This window comes from Rhincodon typus, chromosome 6, assembly GCF_021869965.1.
Source record: "Rhincodon typus isolate 14 chromosome 6, sRhiTyp1.1, whole genome shotgun sequence".
NCBI lineage: Eukaryota > Metazoa > Chordata > Chondrichthyes > Orectolobiformes > Rhincodontidae > Rhincodon > Rhincodon typus.
The window spans coordinates 107,529,800-107,548,486 of record NC_063337.1 but is presented as its reverse complement, the minus strand read 5'-3'; the positions used below and the strand labels follow the sequence as shown (position 1 = coordinate 107,548,486).

The following is an 18,687-nucleotide window of genomic DNA, read 5'->3' as shown; positions in this document are numbered from 1 at the left end:
CCCTATTTATTTCAGAACCCCCTTCCCCTCCCCCATTTCTGATGAAGGGTCTAGGCCCGAAACGTCAGCCTTTCTGCTCCTATGATGCTGCTTGGCCTGCTGTGTTCATCCAGCTCTGCACCTTGTTGTCTTGGATTCTCCAGCATCTGCAGTTCCTACTATAACTGCTGTTCCTGAAGTCTATGTTAAATTTCATGGGAGGTCGAGATTAATGCAGTTCATTATGAGAAGGGGGTGATGGGGTGGGATGGACTTGAAGAGAGAGGTTACAGAGGTTCTAGATTCAGAGAGGACTTCTGATTAAAGATCAGCCTCCTTTTAACTAATGGGACATTGTCTATGACCCAGCTGCTAAACAAGATGAGCATTGTCACCGAGCTTTTAAAACCTATCACCAAATTTTATTGGAACTTTGTAATAAGCTGATGACAGAGAGGTCGGAGGGGAAGGGAGATGAAGAATTAAAATGGCAGGCAACTGAAAACTTGGAATCATTGCTTTGATCTCTCCAGAGGAGAGAAACCTGTATTATAATCAGCAAAAGCGCACACTGTTAAAGTGAAAACACAAGTAAATCACTGCTTCACTTTGGAATGTTTGTCTGGAGAGTACAAAAGGATAATATAAAAAAGCAGACGTCCATCTGCAGACCTTACATCTGCTGTACTTACACAGGAAAGTGTCAAGGGAAGGAAAAGGGCTGTTTGAGGCGATTGAAAAGTGGGTCAGGGTGTTACCAAGGGAATGGCCCCATCAGAATGCTGAAAGGAGGGGAAGATATATTTGATGATACCATTAAGTTGGAAGTGGCTAAAACTACAAAAGAGGTTGATGGGGTCAAGATTAAGTACGGATGGAACCCTGTCTTCATTGTGGGAAAAGAAGGAGAGAAGTGTTAGAAATGGAATGAATATGAAAGTGTATGGTCTGAGTGTGGATTTAGTCTGAGTTCAAGAAATGTAATTCAAGAAATGGTGAACATCTTGCAATTATCTTAAAGCAAGGATGGATCTGAAACATAATAAGTTGTGTCAGTTGTTGAGAATGGGCATGTTGCAATGAACAGGGTTGTTTCAATATATCTGATCCAAATGACGAGGGGAACAGAAAGCAGTGAAGGTGTGAAGGCAAAAGAAGCAAACGTAATCCTGTCAGGGTGAAGAAGACTGTTCCGAAGTAGGCATTCTGGGAAGAGGAGTATCACTGAACTAAACAATAATATCAAACTCAAATATTACAAATGCTGAAAATCAGAAATAAGAACAGAAAATGGACAAAATAATCATTGCGCCAGAATGAATACATTATTTAGGTGAAAACCATCAGTTATTTGTCATTAGTGGGCAGCTTCATGTTTAATATCTAAATAGGGAAACGTACAAGTGGGACACTTCTATCTAAAGCATTTCACATTCCATCATACTTTGCTTCCTTCTAAATTGAAGATGTTTGACTCTTTTTCTTTTCAATGGTTTTATCCTGTTCTAATTGAGATGATCATCTGATACCATCTAGTATTTTTCCCATTTTCCCCAGTTATAAAAAAGCGACGTTAGGAAACACTTAAGCTCATTTTCTGCCTCTTTATATTTGATCAGTGTGTTTTTTGTAACCTACTTCCACTCCCTTTCCCTCTGCTTTGGTTGGTCCTAGGATCTCACTTCATTAAATACTAATGAAAAGCTTTTGTTTTAACCTGGAGTCCATGTTCTCTCTTTACAGATGTTAACAGACTTGTCACTTACTACTAGCACTTTGTGTTTTTATTTTATATTTTCAGAATATGCTGTTTTCCTTATCTCCTAGGTTTTTATTAGAGCTATAATTTTTAACTTGTACTTTTAAAGGTTTGACAGGGTAAATAGTGAGGAACTATGAAGTCCAAAACAATGAGCGATAATCTTAAAAATATTGGAATTAGAGTCATTCAAGGGTGATGTTAGGAAACACTTCTACACACTAAACAGGAAATAACCTGGACTCACAAAGTTGCAAAGTAGCTACACCAAGAATTAGAAGATCAGGATATGATTGTCAGACAGAATTAATAGGTAGGTATGGGTGCAATGAGAGATACTAGCCCTTGGTAAACGTTCATGAAACAATGCTTTTATTTCAATTGTGCCAATCTAAAAATGACTCATTGTGATGTTCATGAAGTGCATAGTCTCATATAATCAGAAGAAATCACGCCACTCAGTTCTGGGCTTGGTTATATTCTGCACTATTTTGGCAGCCCTTTCAACCCTCGCTGTACAAAACTCTTTTCTCATTAATGTCTGGGGAATGATAAAACTGAAGTGCTGGTTACTTTTTAACATGAAAAAATTCAGTACCTTACATTGTGAACATAAAACCATATCAGTCTGTTTCTTACAATTTTAGTACAGAGTTTATCACTTGACAGATATGATATGATTCAGCGCCTCTAAATAATCTGAAAATGGTGTAAAAAATTTGAGAATCATTGGAATTCTCATTGTTAATCAACCAATCATTTTTTTAATGATGAGAAAGTGATGTGTGGATTAGGACTCAAACTGGCAATTTTAGATAATCAAATGTTAGCCATTTAATTATGAGCACAGATGTGTTGCTACATCTGGGTACAACATGTACTGTATCAGAAATCCCCTTGTCATGGTTAAGGTAGTGGAGATTTCAGTCCAAGTTTTGACATATTAAATGAGGCTGTCATTTTCGAATGTAATTGCTATTCCAGAAGGTTCCTCTGTGTGCCATAAAATCCATCAAGATACACATTTGTCTTGGCTAACATCTAATACAATTTTAACTGTAATTGTACAAATAATCTGGAAAGGCTTTCTCGAATACCATCAATAAAACATGACTTTATCAGAAGCAATGTGGCCCATATTCACTCATCCTTCTCCCTCTGGACTAATTAATACAATGGATTGTTTTCCTATGGACCTTAGTAATATCTCAAAACAGCTGCACTCTTGTTACTCACAAAGCCCTCTTTGCCAGAACTGAACAGCCCACTCCTTTAACAAAAGACATGGCCTTGAAGGCAGTGGGTCTCATGGTCACTGCTGAAATACACCAGGTGCAGGCCACCTTCAATTGCCCCTATAAAAAGGTACGGAGACACCAGTCAGTGAGACGCATCAATGGAAAATGTCTTTACTCTCTCAAAATCTAACTGGTCTGCAACCATAACAACAGCCTTCTCCATAGCTGCACTTACTTTTTTACTGGTAGATGCCAAGACATTTTATTTCTTCTGCCAGTCCAGTCCTTTCGATCTTTCTTCCAACTCACAAATTGTGATCTTGGATACTAGGAGAAAGGAAGTCCCTTGAATACATGGCCACTGAAGCCTCTAAGGGAGTTCCTGATGGAGGCACTAGGATGATACAGTGAATGCCACCTTCTCAGTAGGATATGGAGGCCTTTAGGCTTCTGAACATGCAGTATTAGTCAGGTAGTGCAGTCTGATACCCTTTGCAAGAGCTTGTCTACAAAATATGGCCCATCAGAGGGGTACAGATCTTGACAGTGGTGAGGGCCTGGTCAGCTTGTTGGGAGAGTTGCAGGAGGAGGAGGAGGTAGAGTGGAAGGACTTAGAGAAGGAGACAGAAGAGACTCAACAGAGAGGTATTCCTGCTGCATTACAAGATAGTCTCCATCTCCATCCCTCTAGGAAGAAGACCCCCCACTTCTCCCTTACTGCGTCTGCTATTAGATCTGGATCAATGTCAGTGAGGTGACACACAGTGCTAACCCAGGTGTAAAGCCTTTGGCTCCTCTGTGACATTTGGCTTTTGTCTGGTGATGTGGAAAACCATGGCACAAACTTCAGATTTCTCCTGTAGGACAAACAACAGCCTCTAAATGAGACACACAATTCATCTGGTCCACCTGCATTGTCACCCCAACTGGCTTGAAGTGGACCATAAACCCATGTCCATATCAATGAAGGGCGTACTCCTGTGAAAATCTAAATCCCACCTCCTGATTCCCACTTCCCAAAATGTTCCTGCCCACTTGGACACTGTAACACAACCCCTGTTTTTTCTCAATCGCATGTGACAATTATGGCCAGAGTACATATTGCTGTGGTGACACAGCTTGTATGCATAGTCCTTTATGTTCCTTCATTCACAGAAAAAGACAGAAGGACACAACATGAAAACCCTTGCATAGTAAAGTGAAGTGCTGTTTTAATTGTACGGTGGCCTCCATGATGCAGATCAAATTGAGGATGATGGTTTAACGTGAATATAATCACAACAGCTATTGGTCTGGGGGAGCTTCTAGCTTCACTATTCCCCAATCCTATAAACAATTGGAATGATTTAATTCAATCAGTTTTGAGCTTATTTTCTTTTTTCAAAAGTGTAACACTCTTTCTATTCAGTAAAGACCATCCAATCTTGACAGTTTTGTGCACAATATTAAAATACAGGAAGATAAGCAATCAGTAACAGTTTCATTGGCTGGTCATTGTCAGTGGAAAAACCAATGTATCTATTTAATTATCTCTGTATTTCTACCTGAGCTATGTCTCAACTGGCAGACTACAGAATAAAACACTTAGCTCAAAGACAGAGCAAAGAAGAACAGGTTTTTGTTCAATGTCATTGGCCATTTCAACAAAAAGAAAAATATTCTTCTGGGAGGGGTCCACTTAAACCATCTCCATGTGCTAACCATTCAGACAACTACAGCTGTGGCCAGGATTTTAAACTAGCAGGGGTGAAGGAGGGTTGGAAGTGAATGGGGATCTAGAAATCCAAGAAAAAAAGTCAATGCAATAGAATAGTGTAGTAATGTGGATAAAGATAAGCAGAATGAGACAGCAGGGACAATGAGTAACAGTAATTCCACACTGAATAAGGTACTGTTGCAAAAGAATTCAATTAAATTTTCATATGTGAACATGTGATGTATCCACAATACGATAGATGAGACAGTGGCAAAAGTAAATGGTTTAAATTTGATAGCCATTACAAAGATATAGTTTAAAAGGTGGGAAATAAATATTAAAAACCAAAAGAACTGCAGATGCTGTAAATCAGGAACAAAAACAAAGTTGCTGGAAAAGCTCAGCAGGTCTGGCAGCATCTGTGGAGGAGAAAACAGAGTTAACGTTTCAGGTCCGGTGACCCTTCCTCAGAACTGATGGTGACTGGGAAAACGTCAGTTTATATGCAGAAAATAGGAAGGTGGGTGGGGTAGGGAGTAAACAATAGGATAGAGCCCAAAGAGAGAGAAAGCCAGTTGGACAGACAAAGGAGTTGCTAACCATCAGGCTGGGAGGGTGAATAGTTGTTAATGGGGACTGTTAGTGACTAACAACAGGGGGTGTGTAGTGGCACGCTATGTGGTAACAAGGCGTGGGGTGGGGCGCTGGGACATGGGAGAGTTTAGGCCCTAAAATTATTGAACTCAATATTGAGTCCAGAGGGCTGTAGGGTCCCCAAGCGGAAAATGAGGTGTTGCTCCTCCAGCTTGCGTTGAGATTCACTGGAACACTGTAGCAAGCCGGAGACAGAGATGTTGGCCAGGGAGCAAGGTGGTGCATTGAAGTGGCAGGCAACAGATAGTTCAAGGTCTTTTTTGCGAGCAGAACGTGGGAAATAAATATTCTTGGGAACAGAATGGGGAGAATGTATCCTGTCTAGAAGTGATGGGTAAGCTAGGACAAGACCAAATTATCAGGGTAGGCAGGTTAACTCTGTGTGACACCCACCCCCTTCCTGTTGCGTTAGCAATTAGGGCCTGAGCAGGATGGTTTATAGTTGGCCTTGCAAATTACCCACGAATTACAGCCAAAGTGTGGTTAATTATTGACTATTTAAGGGCCTGAACATGCTATCAGCTCAATTTACCTGCTTTCCAGAAGGACAAATCAGTAAAACTTGTGAATGATACATATTAGTCCGATTTGTTTTGCATACCTCAGAATAATGCTCCAGGTAACCAGTACATACATTTTGTAAGTATTCCTGTTATTTTACTGGATTTTCTCCCTGGGAGGTTGGAGGTGGAGATCTATTTGCCCTAATCTAGAGGCAAATGGGGGCACAGACTGGGGGGGTGGGGGTGGTTCTAGAGGTAACCAGTGAAAGCCAATCCCTGCCCTATACGCCAACTTCCTCTGCTTGTGAACCCCCAACCTGCCCCATGAGCATCCCCACACAATGACTGATCTTTCCATTGCTCCCAAATGGCTCAGGCTGTTATTCAGCAACAGCTTCAGTCTTGGGTGTATCACCTGCTACAAACAGTGACTGCCGGCCTCTGATTGGCCACCAATCTCCAGAGGGATGGAGCCTGATTGATACTGAAGCCCACAGGTCAACATTAACCGAGAAAATGGAAATTCCAGGCCAATGTTTTGATTGCAAAGGATGAGGGATAGGCCTGACAGTCAGTGAGAAAGGGCCTGGGCTCAGGAAGTTGCAAAATGGAGGAAATATGGATGGGAACGACAACAGAAATTGCTGGAAAACCTCAATAGGTCTGGCAGCATCTGTGGAGAGAAGTCAGAGCTAATGTTTCGGGTCCAGTGACCCTTCCTCAGAATATGGACGCGGGTTAGGAATAGCAAGAGTTGGAACACATTGGGAGCAGTTTCTAGCCCCCTAATAATAGTTACACCATTGAAGACAGCACTAAACATGAAAAAAAACTGTTTATTACAAAAGGGATGAAATAATTGTGGGAAACCTTTAGGTTTGTGTTAGACTTGGGAGAATCAAATTGGCAAAGTTGATGCAGAAGGTCTGTTTGTAAAATATTTTTACTACAGTTTCTAGAAGAAATACATTGTACTTTGCATTTAATCTTTCTTGAACTGGTCCATGATGACTGGCTTTGACTAATCCACATTTTTCTAAATTAAGATTTTCCCAGAATGTTTTACAATCATTTTCCTGTCACGGACGATAGGTTGACTGGTCTGAAATTACTTGGTCAATCTATTTCTCCCTTTTAAATGGAATAATGCTACTTGTTCTCCAGTCCTCTGGTACCACACACTAACCAGAGAGAATTGGAAAGTTATGGTCAAAGCTTCTGCTATTTCATACTCCCCTTATCAGTTCAGGGCCTGGGAACTTATCCACTTTCACTGACATTGAAACTTCTCACACTTCCTCTTTCACTGTCCCCACCACTGAGCTAAGGTGCCAGGTTCAAGTTCCACTACCCCCAACAGAGGTGGTTCATAATGTGTCTAAAACAAGTTGATTGAAAATATTTACTTCCACTCTCAAAATGTTAATTTAATTCAATATTTCTCACTCCTCTGTCCTGATTGCAATGTCTGTATACAAAGATTAGTTAATGTATTCATTATGTTTTTCTTCTGTAAGTATAACCCATTTTACTGTTGTTGGACTTTTTTTAAATCCTTTTCATTCTTGCACTGCACTGTGGACAATCTTCAACATGGTTTACATGGGGAAACAGAGAAGGTTGAGCAGTTTGGAAGAATTACTTATATCAAATGCAAGTAATAAAGTTTACTTACTTTGGCAGAACGCTGGAGTTTTATAATATTTTTCTCATTAAGTGCTAACTCCCATGGGTTCAGGTAATTCACCTTTTTTGAGATTTTGTCACATTCTGATATACCAGTAGCCTGGCCACATAGATGCTATTTACATGGTTCAAACTGCTGGATGTTACTGTTAAAGAGGTGCGGATCCTCACAATTGAACCTTCCGTGTCATTGTTCTGGTATGAGTCCAGAAGTTAGGAAAGCAGTAAAATTGTTGTTTCATGGGCAGATTTATATTTGGTAATAAAAAAGCTTAGACTTTAGGCTTTAAACGGAAGAAAAACAATAATTTCTAGCCTTAAAAGCCATCATCAGTGCAGCTGCCTTTAGTTCAAGTCTAATTTGGTGTCGCTATCTCAAATTAGGCCAGGAGTAATGTATAACTTGCAACAAATGCTAGAAAATATGATTACATTTAAATGTTTATTTAGACAATGCTAAATGGTACTATTCAGCATAACTATAGGACATATTCATGCAACCATGACAAAAGAGTCAGAAGACTCAATTTTCTTCCATCTTTCTCCCTATCTCACTTAAAGGCATTGATACTTTGGCATCCAATGTTTCAATTTGTATAGACAACCCTCTTACTTTACTGAAATATTGATCCTTTCCATGTGAATCCAGACAGTTTGTGCCTCCAGACTACTGCACCACAAATAAAAAACCCTGATTTCATTTAGTTGTATCTAAAAATTATCACAGCAATATTGTCAAGCACTTTAAGAGAAAAGGTGTTAAATAGGGGGAATATCTCAAAATTTAATGTTTCAATAGACAATATCAGCCATGTTTACAATGCACTATGAGAAGAATTGGGTACCATCTTCACACTCTAAATCGGGCAAATCATCATTTTTCTTAATTTGATCCAAATTAGCATTAAGAAAATAATTAAATATACACAGTCTTTCTTCAAATACAAATACAAATCCACTTTAATAGATCAGAAATCTAACTGGAAAAGCTTCCAGGCAATAATTTTAACAGTAGTCTTACAGTATAAATGGTAATCTTACTTCTTATCCATAAGATTTGGAAATATCAAGGTGCAAGTAGTCCATTAAAAACAATGAAATCTGTATTAGTACTTACGTTGTAAATGCATTGTTTTGCTTTGCTCCCAGGTAGTGTGAATAAAGATTAAACATCCCAATCATGAATGCTACAAAAACCATGATGAATATGACCATGAATTTGAATATGTCTTTCACAGTTCTTCCCAGAGATATTTGTAAAGGTCCAAAGCTTTCATTAGCAGGAAGAATGTATGCAATTCGAGAGAAGCTCATCACAACCGCTATTGCATAGAGGCCTTCAGATATAAGTTGGGGATCAGATGGAAACCATTTAATTCGAGCTGGAAGTAAAAGTCAAAATAAATAACGTTAATTCTGCTACATGTCAGCTGAATATAAAGATGATTCAAACATGCCCTAAGGGCTTCTTCTGTGCCATGGTTTCAAATCACTATCTGAAATTAATTCAGCTTTTTTTTATTTTTGGTAAGTTTGCCAATCTAGAGTCATAGCATCATACAGCATAGAAAAAGGCCCTTCAGCCTATCATGTCTATGCTGACCAACAAACACCAAACTGCACTAATCCCATTTACCTGCAGTTGGCCTGGAGGCTACTATGCCCTGGTATTTTAAGTGCTTATCCAGATGTTTATTAAATGTTGTAAGAATACCTGCCTCCACCACCCTCTCGGGCAGCTAGTTCCATATTTCTACCACCCTCAGGGTGAAAAAAATTCTTTTTCACATCTCCTCCGAACCATTTGCTCCTCACCTTATGCCGTCTGGTCTTAGACACATCTGCAATTGGGAAAAGATTCTCACAATCTACTTTATTTTGCCAAACATACTTAACACACAAAGTGTGATTTATACCCAAAGCTTTCTTACACTGATAGACAGTGATATATATTCAGTTATCAACAATGGCCACTCATTTGTCATTCTTAGGCAAGCTGGGAATCGTTGTGTTTAAGAGCACCATGGGTAGAGGTACAGTTACAATATTTTTCAGTAACTTCCAAAATTGTTGTCCGCTGATGCACAGCATCCCTTAAAACCACAAAATCAGTGAGAGATTACCGTCATATGTGTTCTTTGTACTTGCAGTTAAAGAATACTCCTGTTTTTATACCTGTCTTTATGGATGCTACAAGGTCCCTAAAACTACAAAAGTCCTATGTTCATGATGTGCACGTACATCTGCAGTGTGAAGTGTGCCGGACTGCATACTTGATGAGGAGCCTGTGTATATGCGACATGTAGAACAGACAAATCATGATGCCAGGAATTAGTGTGCAATACTGAACTGATGTCAGCATTGACATTAGGGAGCTCCTTACTCTAGCTTACATCCTTTCGTGACTTTGTACAGCTGAACTAACATTCACAGTTATGAAAAAATCCCCTATCAATATTTTTAATGCATCATCAACTATTTGCAGGTAAATTGCCGGATTATTTCTTCTCTTTGTTATTGCAGTTCCATACATTTTTTGGTGCTTTTCCATGTTTGCTTATTGTTTCAATAATCTACAGGGCATTACCGGTCTCTTTTACCAGGGTCTTAAATGGTTTGTGCACAAACTGGTGATTTTCAGATATTGGTGGCCTGGTAGGATTTCCTCTTGGCATTGATAAAGACTGAGAGAATGAGCAGAAGCCACGTGGATCAAGACAAGCTCTTAGAAAAGGGAAGGATGAGGGTGTCAGCAATGTCCCTTCCCAGTTCATTATCAATACTGTCTTCTACACAGAGATGCCAGGCCTATTCCAGTTATGTTCAGTGACTATTGTTTAGTACCACACTCTCCTGCAAGAGAGAAGCACATGTATCAGTGAGTGTTATGGATTAACTTTGGTTGTTGTCACAGCCACATTTGAATAATTATCAGGTGTGTGCAATTTGTGAAATGTCGGATTGAGGTTTACCATTGTTTAAAGTGTGTGAGGGTGATGTAAAACATGTATATTGCAGATATGGTTGATAGAAATTGTTTTTACGTGAATGATGTGGTGTGGTGATTTGAGCAGTGGATGAGGTTAGCAATGCAGTTTTGGGATATGATAGTTAAACAGGTATTCATTAACTTTGATCATTTGTGTGAGAGCTTAAACTTCTTCCTGCAGTGAATCTAGGTCCTTGAGCTGCATTCTGTTATTGATCTCCTCTGCTATTGCTCGTCATTGGTTTCTGAGTATTTACCTAGATCATCATCTCACATTTCCTTCACCACTGAATTTTGGGAAGTCCCCAGTGAACCCAATGAACTAAATCCCAGAACCCATGTTAGTATCACTCTCATTGAGTGAGTTATTAACAATGAAATTAACGATTTGCCTCTCTCATTTGGATGGCTTACACAAAGCTGTCAAAATTTAAAGCCAGGGGTTTGGGGCTGGTTTGCCAATGCTCTGTAAATTACAACACTTTAAGCCACCAGTACAGCTCTGCCACCTACTTCCAAACCCATTCACTTTTATATACAAAGTTTGATGCCTTAAAAGTCCAGCTTTTATTTTCCTGATCAAGAATTAACACAAATTGTAGAAAATACAAAAGATTCTGAAAATATAAAATAAAAACAGAAATTACTGGAAATACTCAGCAGGTCAGAGAGCACGTGTGGAGAGAAACAATGTTATCTGCCCTCCAGTCCAGGCAGCTTCCTGGTAAATCTCCTCTGCACCCTCTCTAAAGCTTCCACATCCTTCCTGTAATGAGGCAACCAGAACTGAACACAATATTCCAAGTGTGGTCTAACCAGGGTTTTATAGAGCTGCAGCATAACCTCATGGCTCTTAAACTCAATATAGTAACATATACAACAGATTTTAAGAATATGCAAGCATCTTGGAGGAGTTTGCTCAAAATATTGATTTTGTGATGCAGACTTGGTTATCTCACCAGTTCATGCACTTAAGTAACATTTACAACAGATTTTAAGAAGTTTATTCAAAATGGAGATTTTGATGTGTACAGTTGCTTTTCTCACTGAGTTTTGCACTTTAGTAGCATCTGCTACAGGTTTTAAGAATATGCTAGTATTTTGGAGAAGTTTGCAAGAGATGCTGATTTTGTGGCTCAGAAGTGCTTATCTCAATGAGTTATGCACTTTAGTAATGTACAGCAGATTTTAAGAAGTTTACTAGAAATGGTAATTTTGATATGCAAAGTTGCATATCTGACTGGGTTACGCACTTTAGAAATGTCAGCAACACATGATAAGAATATGCCAGCGTTTGGGGAAGTTTGCTAGAAATCTTGATTTTGTTGTGCAAACCTACTTATCTCATCAAGTTGTTTCAGAGATAGTCGGAACTGCAGATGCTGGAGAATCTGAGATAACAAGGTGTAGAGCTGGATGAACACAGCTCCTCTGATGCTGCTTGGCCTGCTGTGTTCATCCAGTTCTACACCTTGTTATCTCACCAAGTTATTCACTTTAATAATATGTACAGCACATTTTAAGGTGTTGTTAGAACTGGAGCTTTGGTCATTTAAACTTGCTTATCTCAATGAGTTAGGCACTTTAGTAACATGTACAACAGATTTTAAGAAGTTTGCTTGCATTTTGGAGAACTTTGCAAGATGTGGTGCTTTTGTTGTTCAAACATGTTTATCTCACTGAGTTCTGCATTTTAGTAACATTTACAGCAGATTTTAAGAGGTTTGTTCTAAATGGAGATTATGATGTGCAAAGTTGCTTATCTCAGTGAGTTATGTACTTTATTAACATCTGCAGTGGATTTTAAGAAGTTTGCCAGAAATGGTGATTTTGATATGCAAGCTTGTTTACCTAACTGAGATATGCATTTTAGTAACATCAACAAAGGTCTTGCATAGCTCCAAAGTAGCATGGTCATCTTTTAAAGTTGGTCTTATACCCTACTTCTGCCCTGCCTGAACTTCCAAGGCTGGCCAAAAGATTTCCTTTTCTTTGAATTCCTTTTCTTGGCCAATTGTGTAAATAAGCCAATCCCAAGTTTTCGCACAGGATTAATCCAGTTTGACTTGACCAGTCATAAAACATCTCACCATTCCTCTCTATCTATCATCTCCTCTATCCATCTTCTATCCGCCTCCCCCTCTCTCTCTATTTATTTCAGAACCCCCTTCCCCTCCCCCATTTCTGAAGAAGGGTCTAGGCCCGAAACGTCAGCTTTCCTGCTCCTCTGATGCTGCTTGGCCTGCTGTGTTCATCCAGCTCTACACCTTGTTATCTCAGATTCTCCAGCATCTGCAGTTCCTACTATCTCTCACCATTGTTCTCACTGTACAGTATCAGTTAAGCTGGAATTCCCAGGCCAACATTATCCATTATGTTTTTAACCGAATATCAACATTGCCTCACTGTGTTGGTGACAAATAATGTCTTCACTTTAACTTCATGCAAGTAGCAAGCACTCATTATTGGCATTCACTTCAAGATATCACAGCAATGATAAAATACTTGTAGGAATTCCTTTTTTTGGCCAATATAGGAGACTCACCATGGAAACAGTAAAGCATTAACAAGCTTTAGAATTTAGAACCATAGAATCCCTACAGTGTGGAAACAGGCCATTCGGCCCAACAAGTCCACACCACCCCTCCAAAGAGCATCCCACCCAAATCCATTCCCTTACCCCTGAATTTTCCTTATGTCTAACTCACTTAACTTAAATATCCCTGGGCACTACAGCATGGCCAATCCACCTACCCTGCACATCTTTGGACTGTGGAAGGAAACCCACGCAGACACAGGGAGAGTGTGCAAACTCCACACAGACAGTCACCCGACGGTGGAATTGAACCTAGGTCCCTGGCACTATGAGGCAGCAGTGCTAACCACTAAGCCACCATGCTGCCCATTGTATAAATATTAGAACTAAATCAATCATAATTAACATAATTATAAAGCTTTGTATCATCGATTTACTCCCAGTTAAAGAAACAGGTTTTCATCATGTCAGAGAGCAGCTTTTTTTATATTGAGATTGCAAACTCACCATCCAATGAACTGCACATTATGCCATTCTGAGAACTGTGGTCTATGATTTTCGATATAGACAATGCACAGAGATTTCATTAGGATGCTTGAGTAGATACTGGTCCTATCCTTATAGCAATTTTATTTTTCAATCAGTAGGATGTGGTTAAACAGTAAAAGACCTAACAATTTGGCTTTTATACTTTCTGAGCTAATTAAACAGCATAATAAAGATTGGTAGAAGATGCATCAGACTGACCAAGTGTGTAGTACTCTATTTCTGTAGGCAGTGTCACGTTAGCTAAATCCATTTTGATCTTTTCATCCACAAAGCTCTGTGCCTTGGAAGCATGCCAAAATGCCATAAACCGTGCTATGAATGATGCTGCAAAGATGGCTAGCATTCCAAAGTCTAATAAGTTCCACAGTTCCAGCAAATATTCCCTCGGGCCTTGTGACCACATTTTTTTACACTCTGACCAGATCATTCCTACAGAAAGGAAAAACAAAAGATTAACTTTACTCCTTTGCTCCTTACAAAATATCAGATTGTGTCAGTCAATAACATATTGTCGATTAAATGTGAAGACTAATAGTGTGTCTCATGGATATGATTACCAAGAATAATACAGTTTTCATATGAATGGATTGGTAATAACTGTTGAAAACTTCGTAATGGAACACAGAAAATTATCCAGTAGCAATGGGTGTCCTTTCATCTTAGATTTTTAGAACTTTGATGAATGTTAATAATCTTTTACATATTTAGATAGTAGCATTTTCTATGCCACCCTTTAAGTTATAGGAGTTCATAGGCAGATTTTGGAACAGCCTAATAATAGGAGATACTGTTGGAAAGAATATAAATGACATTTTCTCCAGCACTCATTGCCTCTAATATCATTACGATACTCAGTAATAGTGTTGGCTTGCTTCACATTGCTTGCAATTTATTTTCTTACTTTGCTGGAGAAATAAAGTTAAGAATATTCAACAGAATTCTGAGTGTGCATCTACCTCTATTGGTTCATTTTAAGAAAATATAGGAGTTACCCTTTGAAACAATTCTAAATGATAAAAGATAAATACTTTGGGCACCTGAAGGGATGCTGCTTTTACTCTTCATCCTTCAACAGTTGTGACCTCAGATTATTCTGAGCAGGGTTTTATAGGGACGAATTGTAGGTTGAAATGCAACAAAGATTTTCTGAGATTAAAATTTAGAAAAACCAAAACTTCATCAAGTTGAATGTCAGCAAAATTTATGTGACTCCCAGCAACACTGCCATGCCTCTGGCCTCAATTTCAATCACTGTCCCAGCTACCATTTGGTGCCAAGTTAGGAACTGCAGATCTTTGGAGTTTTGCTTAACCTCAAATTCAGTTATCTCCTCCACACTGACTCTGTATTAACACTGCTTTCTTCCATTGTTTCTGCAGAATTTCCTGTCTCTTCTTCTGCGTCTCCCATCCTGTATTTAGACCTTCATCTCTTCAAGCCCAACTTCTCTAACTCTCTCTTCCCTGGTTTCCCACCTGTCAACTTTTCATAAGCCTCAGGGTGAGTTGATGGTGTAATGGTAATGTCATTGGATTCTGAATCACAAATTTCAGCTTGATGATCTGGGGACATGGTTCAAGTCTCACCATGCAGGTGGTAGAATGTGAATTCAATAAAAAAATCTATAATTAAAAGCTAGCCTAATGGTGACCTTGTAACCATCATTGTTGTAAAAACCCATCTGGTTCATTAATGGGGATTAGGGAAGGAAATCTGCTGTCCCTACCTGTTCTGGCCTACATGTGACTCCAGACCCACAGCAATGTGGTTAACTCCCAACTTGCAGCCATCAGAGATGGGCAATCAATGCTGCCCTAGCCAGTGATAGCCACATTCTAAAACAAGTAAAAAAAAACTTATCCAAAATTCCAATCATGTCATCATATATGCAGGCTTCTCACATTGATTTCTGATAGTTTACTCTGAGAAAATAGCTTTTAATCTGCCTCAGAATACTGCCAGTAATCAGACTGATTTCTGGAAAAGGAACAAGCTAATGCAGACTGAAGCATGAAGGCTTAATACAAACAAAACATTTCCTACAAGAGACAGAAGATAAGCTAGCATGATCACAGGCTCTGAGATAGCTCACTTAGAAGGTTTGAAAGAAGTTTGGATCCCCTAGTGACTTTTTGTAACATACTTAAACTTAAAGCCTACGAAGTAAATGAGCAATGTGACAGGGTGAGATTCTGTTTGTCAGGCTATCATCAGGGATACCACACAGTAGCATGTAGTGACTGTTACCAAAGACTTAAACTTTTCTAATACCTGCCTCACTCAGATTAGTCGACAGGAAGCTCCTTTAGAAATGAAGATGTACAAGATCACATTTTTAATAATTAGTTCTAGTTTTTAGGGGATCGATTTCCACAAGTGGATTTCTTGTTCGCCCATTGGGATTTTGACAGAAGATCTGCAGAAATACCAGAAACGAATTCAAAATGTACTTTCCCAGGTTAGTTCATAAATGAATGGGAGACGTCCCAACTCATCTGAGAAACATATCACCTCAACTCCAATTCTATTTTTCAAACAGTTCTTAGTGGCACAGAACTTGATTTTGCTGAAAAAAAGGCAGATTTTGTTGAAGCTTTTCAAGTTGCACTCATCAGGACCTTTCACAAGAATACAAAATTAAGGAGAAAACCAACATTTATACTGATAAGAGCAGATTGCAGATTGATTGGCAAGTGGATTCTGATTGGTAGAGATGGGACATGCAGAAAGCCCCCATTAATGGTGATTGACAGTTAACAACTAGGCTTTGTTTAAATTTTAAATCAGGTTGTTCAGAATGTTCAGAGCGTTGTCCTGAGAAATGAACCAGTCTCCTAATTGGCTCAGTGTGTGTACAAGTCCTTCCCGTCTGCAAAGAATAAGATCCTGGTTGTTAATAGATGTAGCTTCCAGTAGGTATGAGCTTGACTATAGTCCTCTCCCACTCAGGATTATCCGGAAAATGTTTGTTCAGTTGAAAATTCACATCTAATGGTATACACTTCTTTGCAATAATTTAATTCTAGATTTCTACTGAACAATAAATCAAATCAAAAATCAAAGACCTGTTCTGCTCCATTTGGGCATTCATTCGGACACTATGACCTAGAATTTCATGTCTCTTTCTGTGTTGGAATGGATGCAGAAGGGCTTTAAAGAATAATGGATGGGATCCAACATTCCCTGTAAACTGTGCAGCTGCATGTAATGCTCTGATGTTGACATGCTGATTGTTGCATTCATTTCCAGTTCCAGAAGATGCTGCCAAGCATTGGGCCTCAGAGGTTCATGCAGCCAATATGAAAAGGGGAGGGAACACTAGAGGGGTCTATTCAGGATCCCTGTCCCCATTTCCAATTCCACCAGGATTTTCTGATGCAGGGTAAGAATGCGGACAGTGGAAAGACCACTCCTTTTTTGTACCATGGACTAAAAATTGTAGAAGATGCTACTTTTAATCAAGGAAGCTATGTAAGAAGATGTAAAAACAGGCTCCTGGGAGACAATATGGGTTTAGCTATCTTACTTCATTCCAGCGCTTGGGCAGCATTTCAGACAGAATGGAGCTGCTGTGTGTTCAGGGCAATTTTGTCCAGAGACATTTCCTTGATTGGTGTTGTGGGCTCAGGAGCACTCAGCTTTGTAACAACCAATCAATAGGTTCGTGGGCAGGTGGACACAGCGTGGTATGTGAGCAATACTGCAGCCTATGAGGCGAAAACATCCAGAACTCTCTTCCTTACTTCTTTGTGGATAAGTTAAACAAAATTCTAAGCTACTCTCCCTCATTTCCCTGTGGAATGTGTTCTCTCTGTAAATTCCCTATTGAAAGGAAAGGGGAAGAGAGGAAAAGGCGAAGAAACCACTCTCACAGGCACTGCTAGATTTAAAATCCTCCTGAAAACTTTACTATTTGACAATATTTTTGTTTTCCCATTACTCTCTTCTCTGCCCTATCTTCATGTCCACTGTGTTGGTATCTTCTTTATATAACGTATCTTGAAACATTCCTTGTACATAATTACAAACTGTTGTTGCAAAATTAACAATCATCTTGTATCTTCTGACTCCTATCAGCTATAATATTAAAAAAGGTCATTCTTTTTAATATTTTTTAATTATTACTGAAGTTTGAAAAGCAGAATTGTTAAATTTTTAATATTAAAAAATTGAAGTGAAGAGTCAAGGTCGACAGCACTGAACACGATCAAGGTCAGAAACAGAAGAAATGATAAATCAGGAAGTTGTGGTTTGCTGAGGGCTTTGGAATACCGAGGATTACAGAAAGAACACATCCCATAATTACCAAAAAAAAGGAAAAATTGTTAATATTACAACAAGAGGAAATTCATGCATTATACAACTTCTTCATATTACTCAAATCACATTCAATTGGCCCAAATTCTTTTCTTTGTCCCGTGAAATACTCAGATGCAATTATGGACCAGTTCCAATCAATTTTACAAATTAAACTGTATCTACATGTTTATATAACATTGTATTATTCATCTGATGATGTTCAAGAAGTCCCTTTGCAATTCAAGGCAAAGGAAAATCCTGTAAAATTGGAAACGATGGAACTGGTCTGAATTTGTCTTGTGAAAATGGAAAAGCAACTGTGCCAGCTCTTACAGGAACATTTCTCAGAGGAATTTCTTCACTCAGAACGTGGTGAGTCTTTGGAATTCTCTTACCCTGGAGAGATGCACAAACTCAGTCTTTGAGAAGGTTCAAAATCAGAAACCAATGGATGTCTGGAGACTTATGACACCAGAGATACGGAGATAATGCAGGAAAGTGAGATTGAGGTAGATGATAAGCCATGCTCTAATTGCACAGTGGAACAAGGTCTACAAGCAAAATGGTTCTATGCCAGTTTCTTCTAATTTTCTGCCCTCATCATGCTGCTTGTCAATCTGAAGGACACGTTGTGATCTGTTTTGTTTGACAGCAGGTCACTTCCAGCATACATGAGGATCTCTGGAATATCAGCCATGGTATCATCTGGGCTTTCCTTGGACTATCAACTGATGACCCTTTCTGAACAGCTGGAACATTCTTCCACAGTAAGGAAGCAACAATACAAGATTGGCCAGTT

The 18,687-nt window shown here is 39.1% G+C and overlaps 1 protein-coding gene across 2 annotated transcripts in view; it reads right to left on the bottom strand.

Moving 5' to 3' along the window:
• Positions 1-18,687, bottom strand: part of LOC109928370 (short transient receptor potential channel 6-like) — a 93,622-nt gene that overhangs the window by 21,382 nt on the left and 53,553 nt on the right. For both annotated transcript variants that reach the window (XM_048598493.1, XM_048598494.1), the window contains exons 6-7: positions 13,788-14,018; positions 8,633-8,897 (exon numbers count right to left, since the gene is read on the bottom strand). In XM_048598493.1, coding sequence (XP_048454450.1) covers positions 8,633-8,897; positions 13,788-14,018 — 496 coding nt within the window. The remainder of the gene's footprint in view (positions 1-8,632; positions 8,898-13,787; positions 14,019-18,687) is intronic.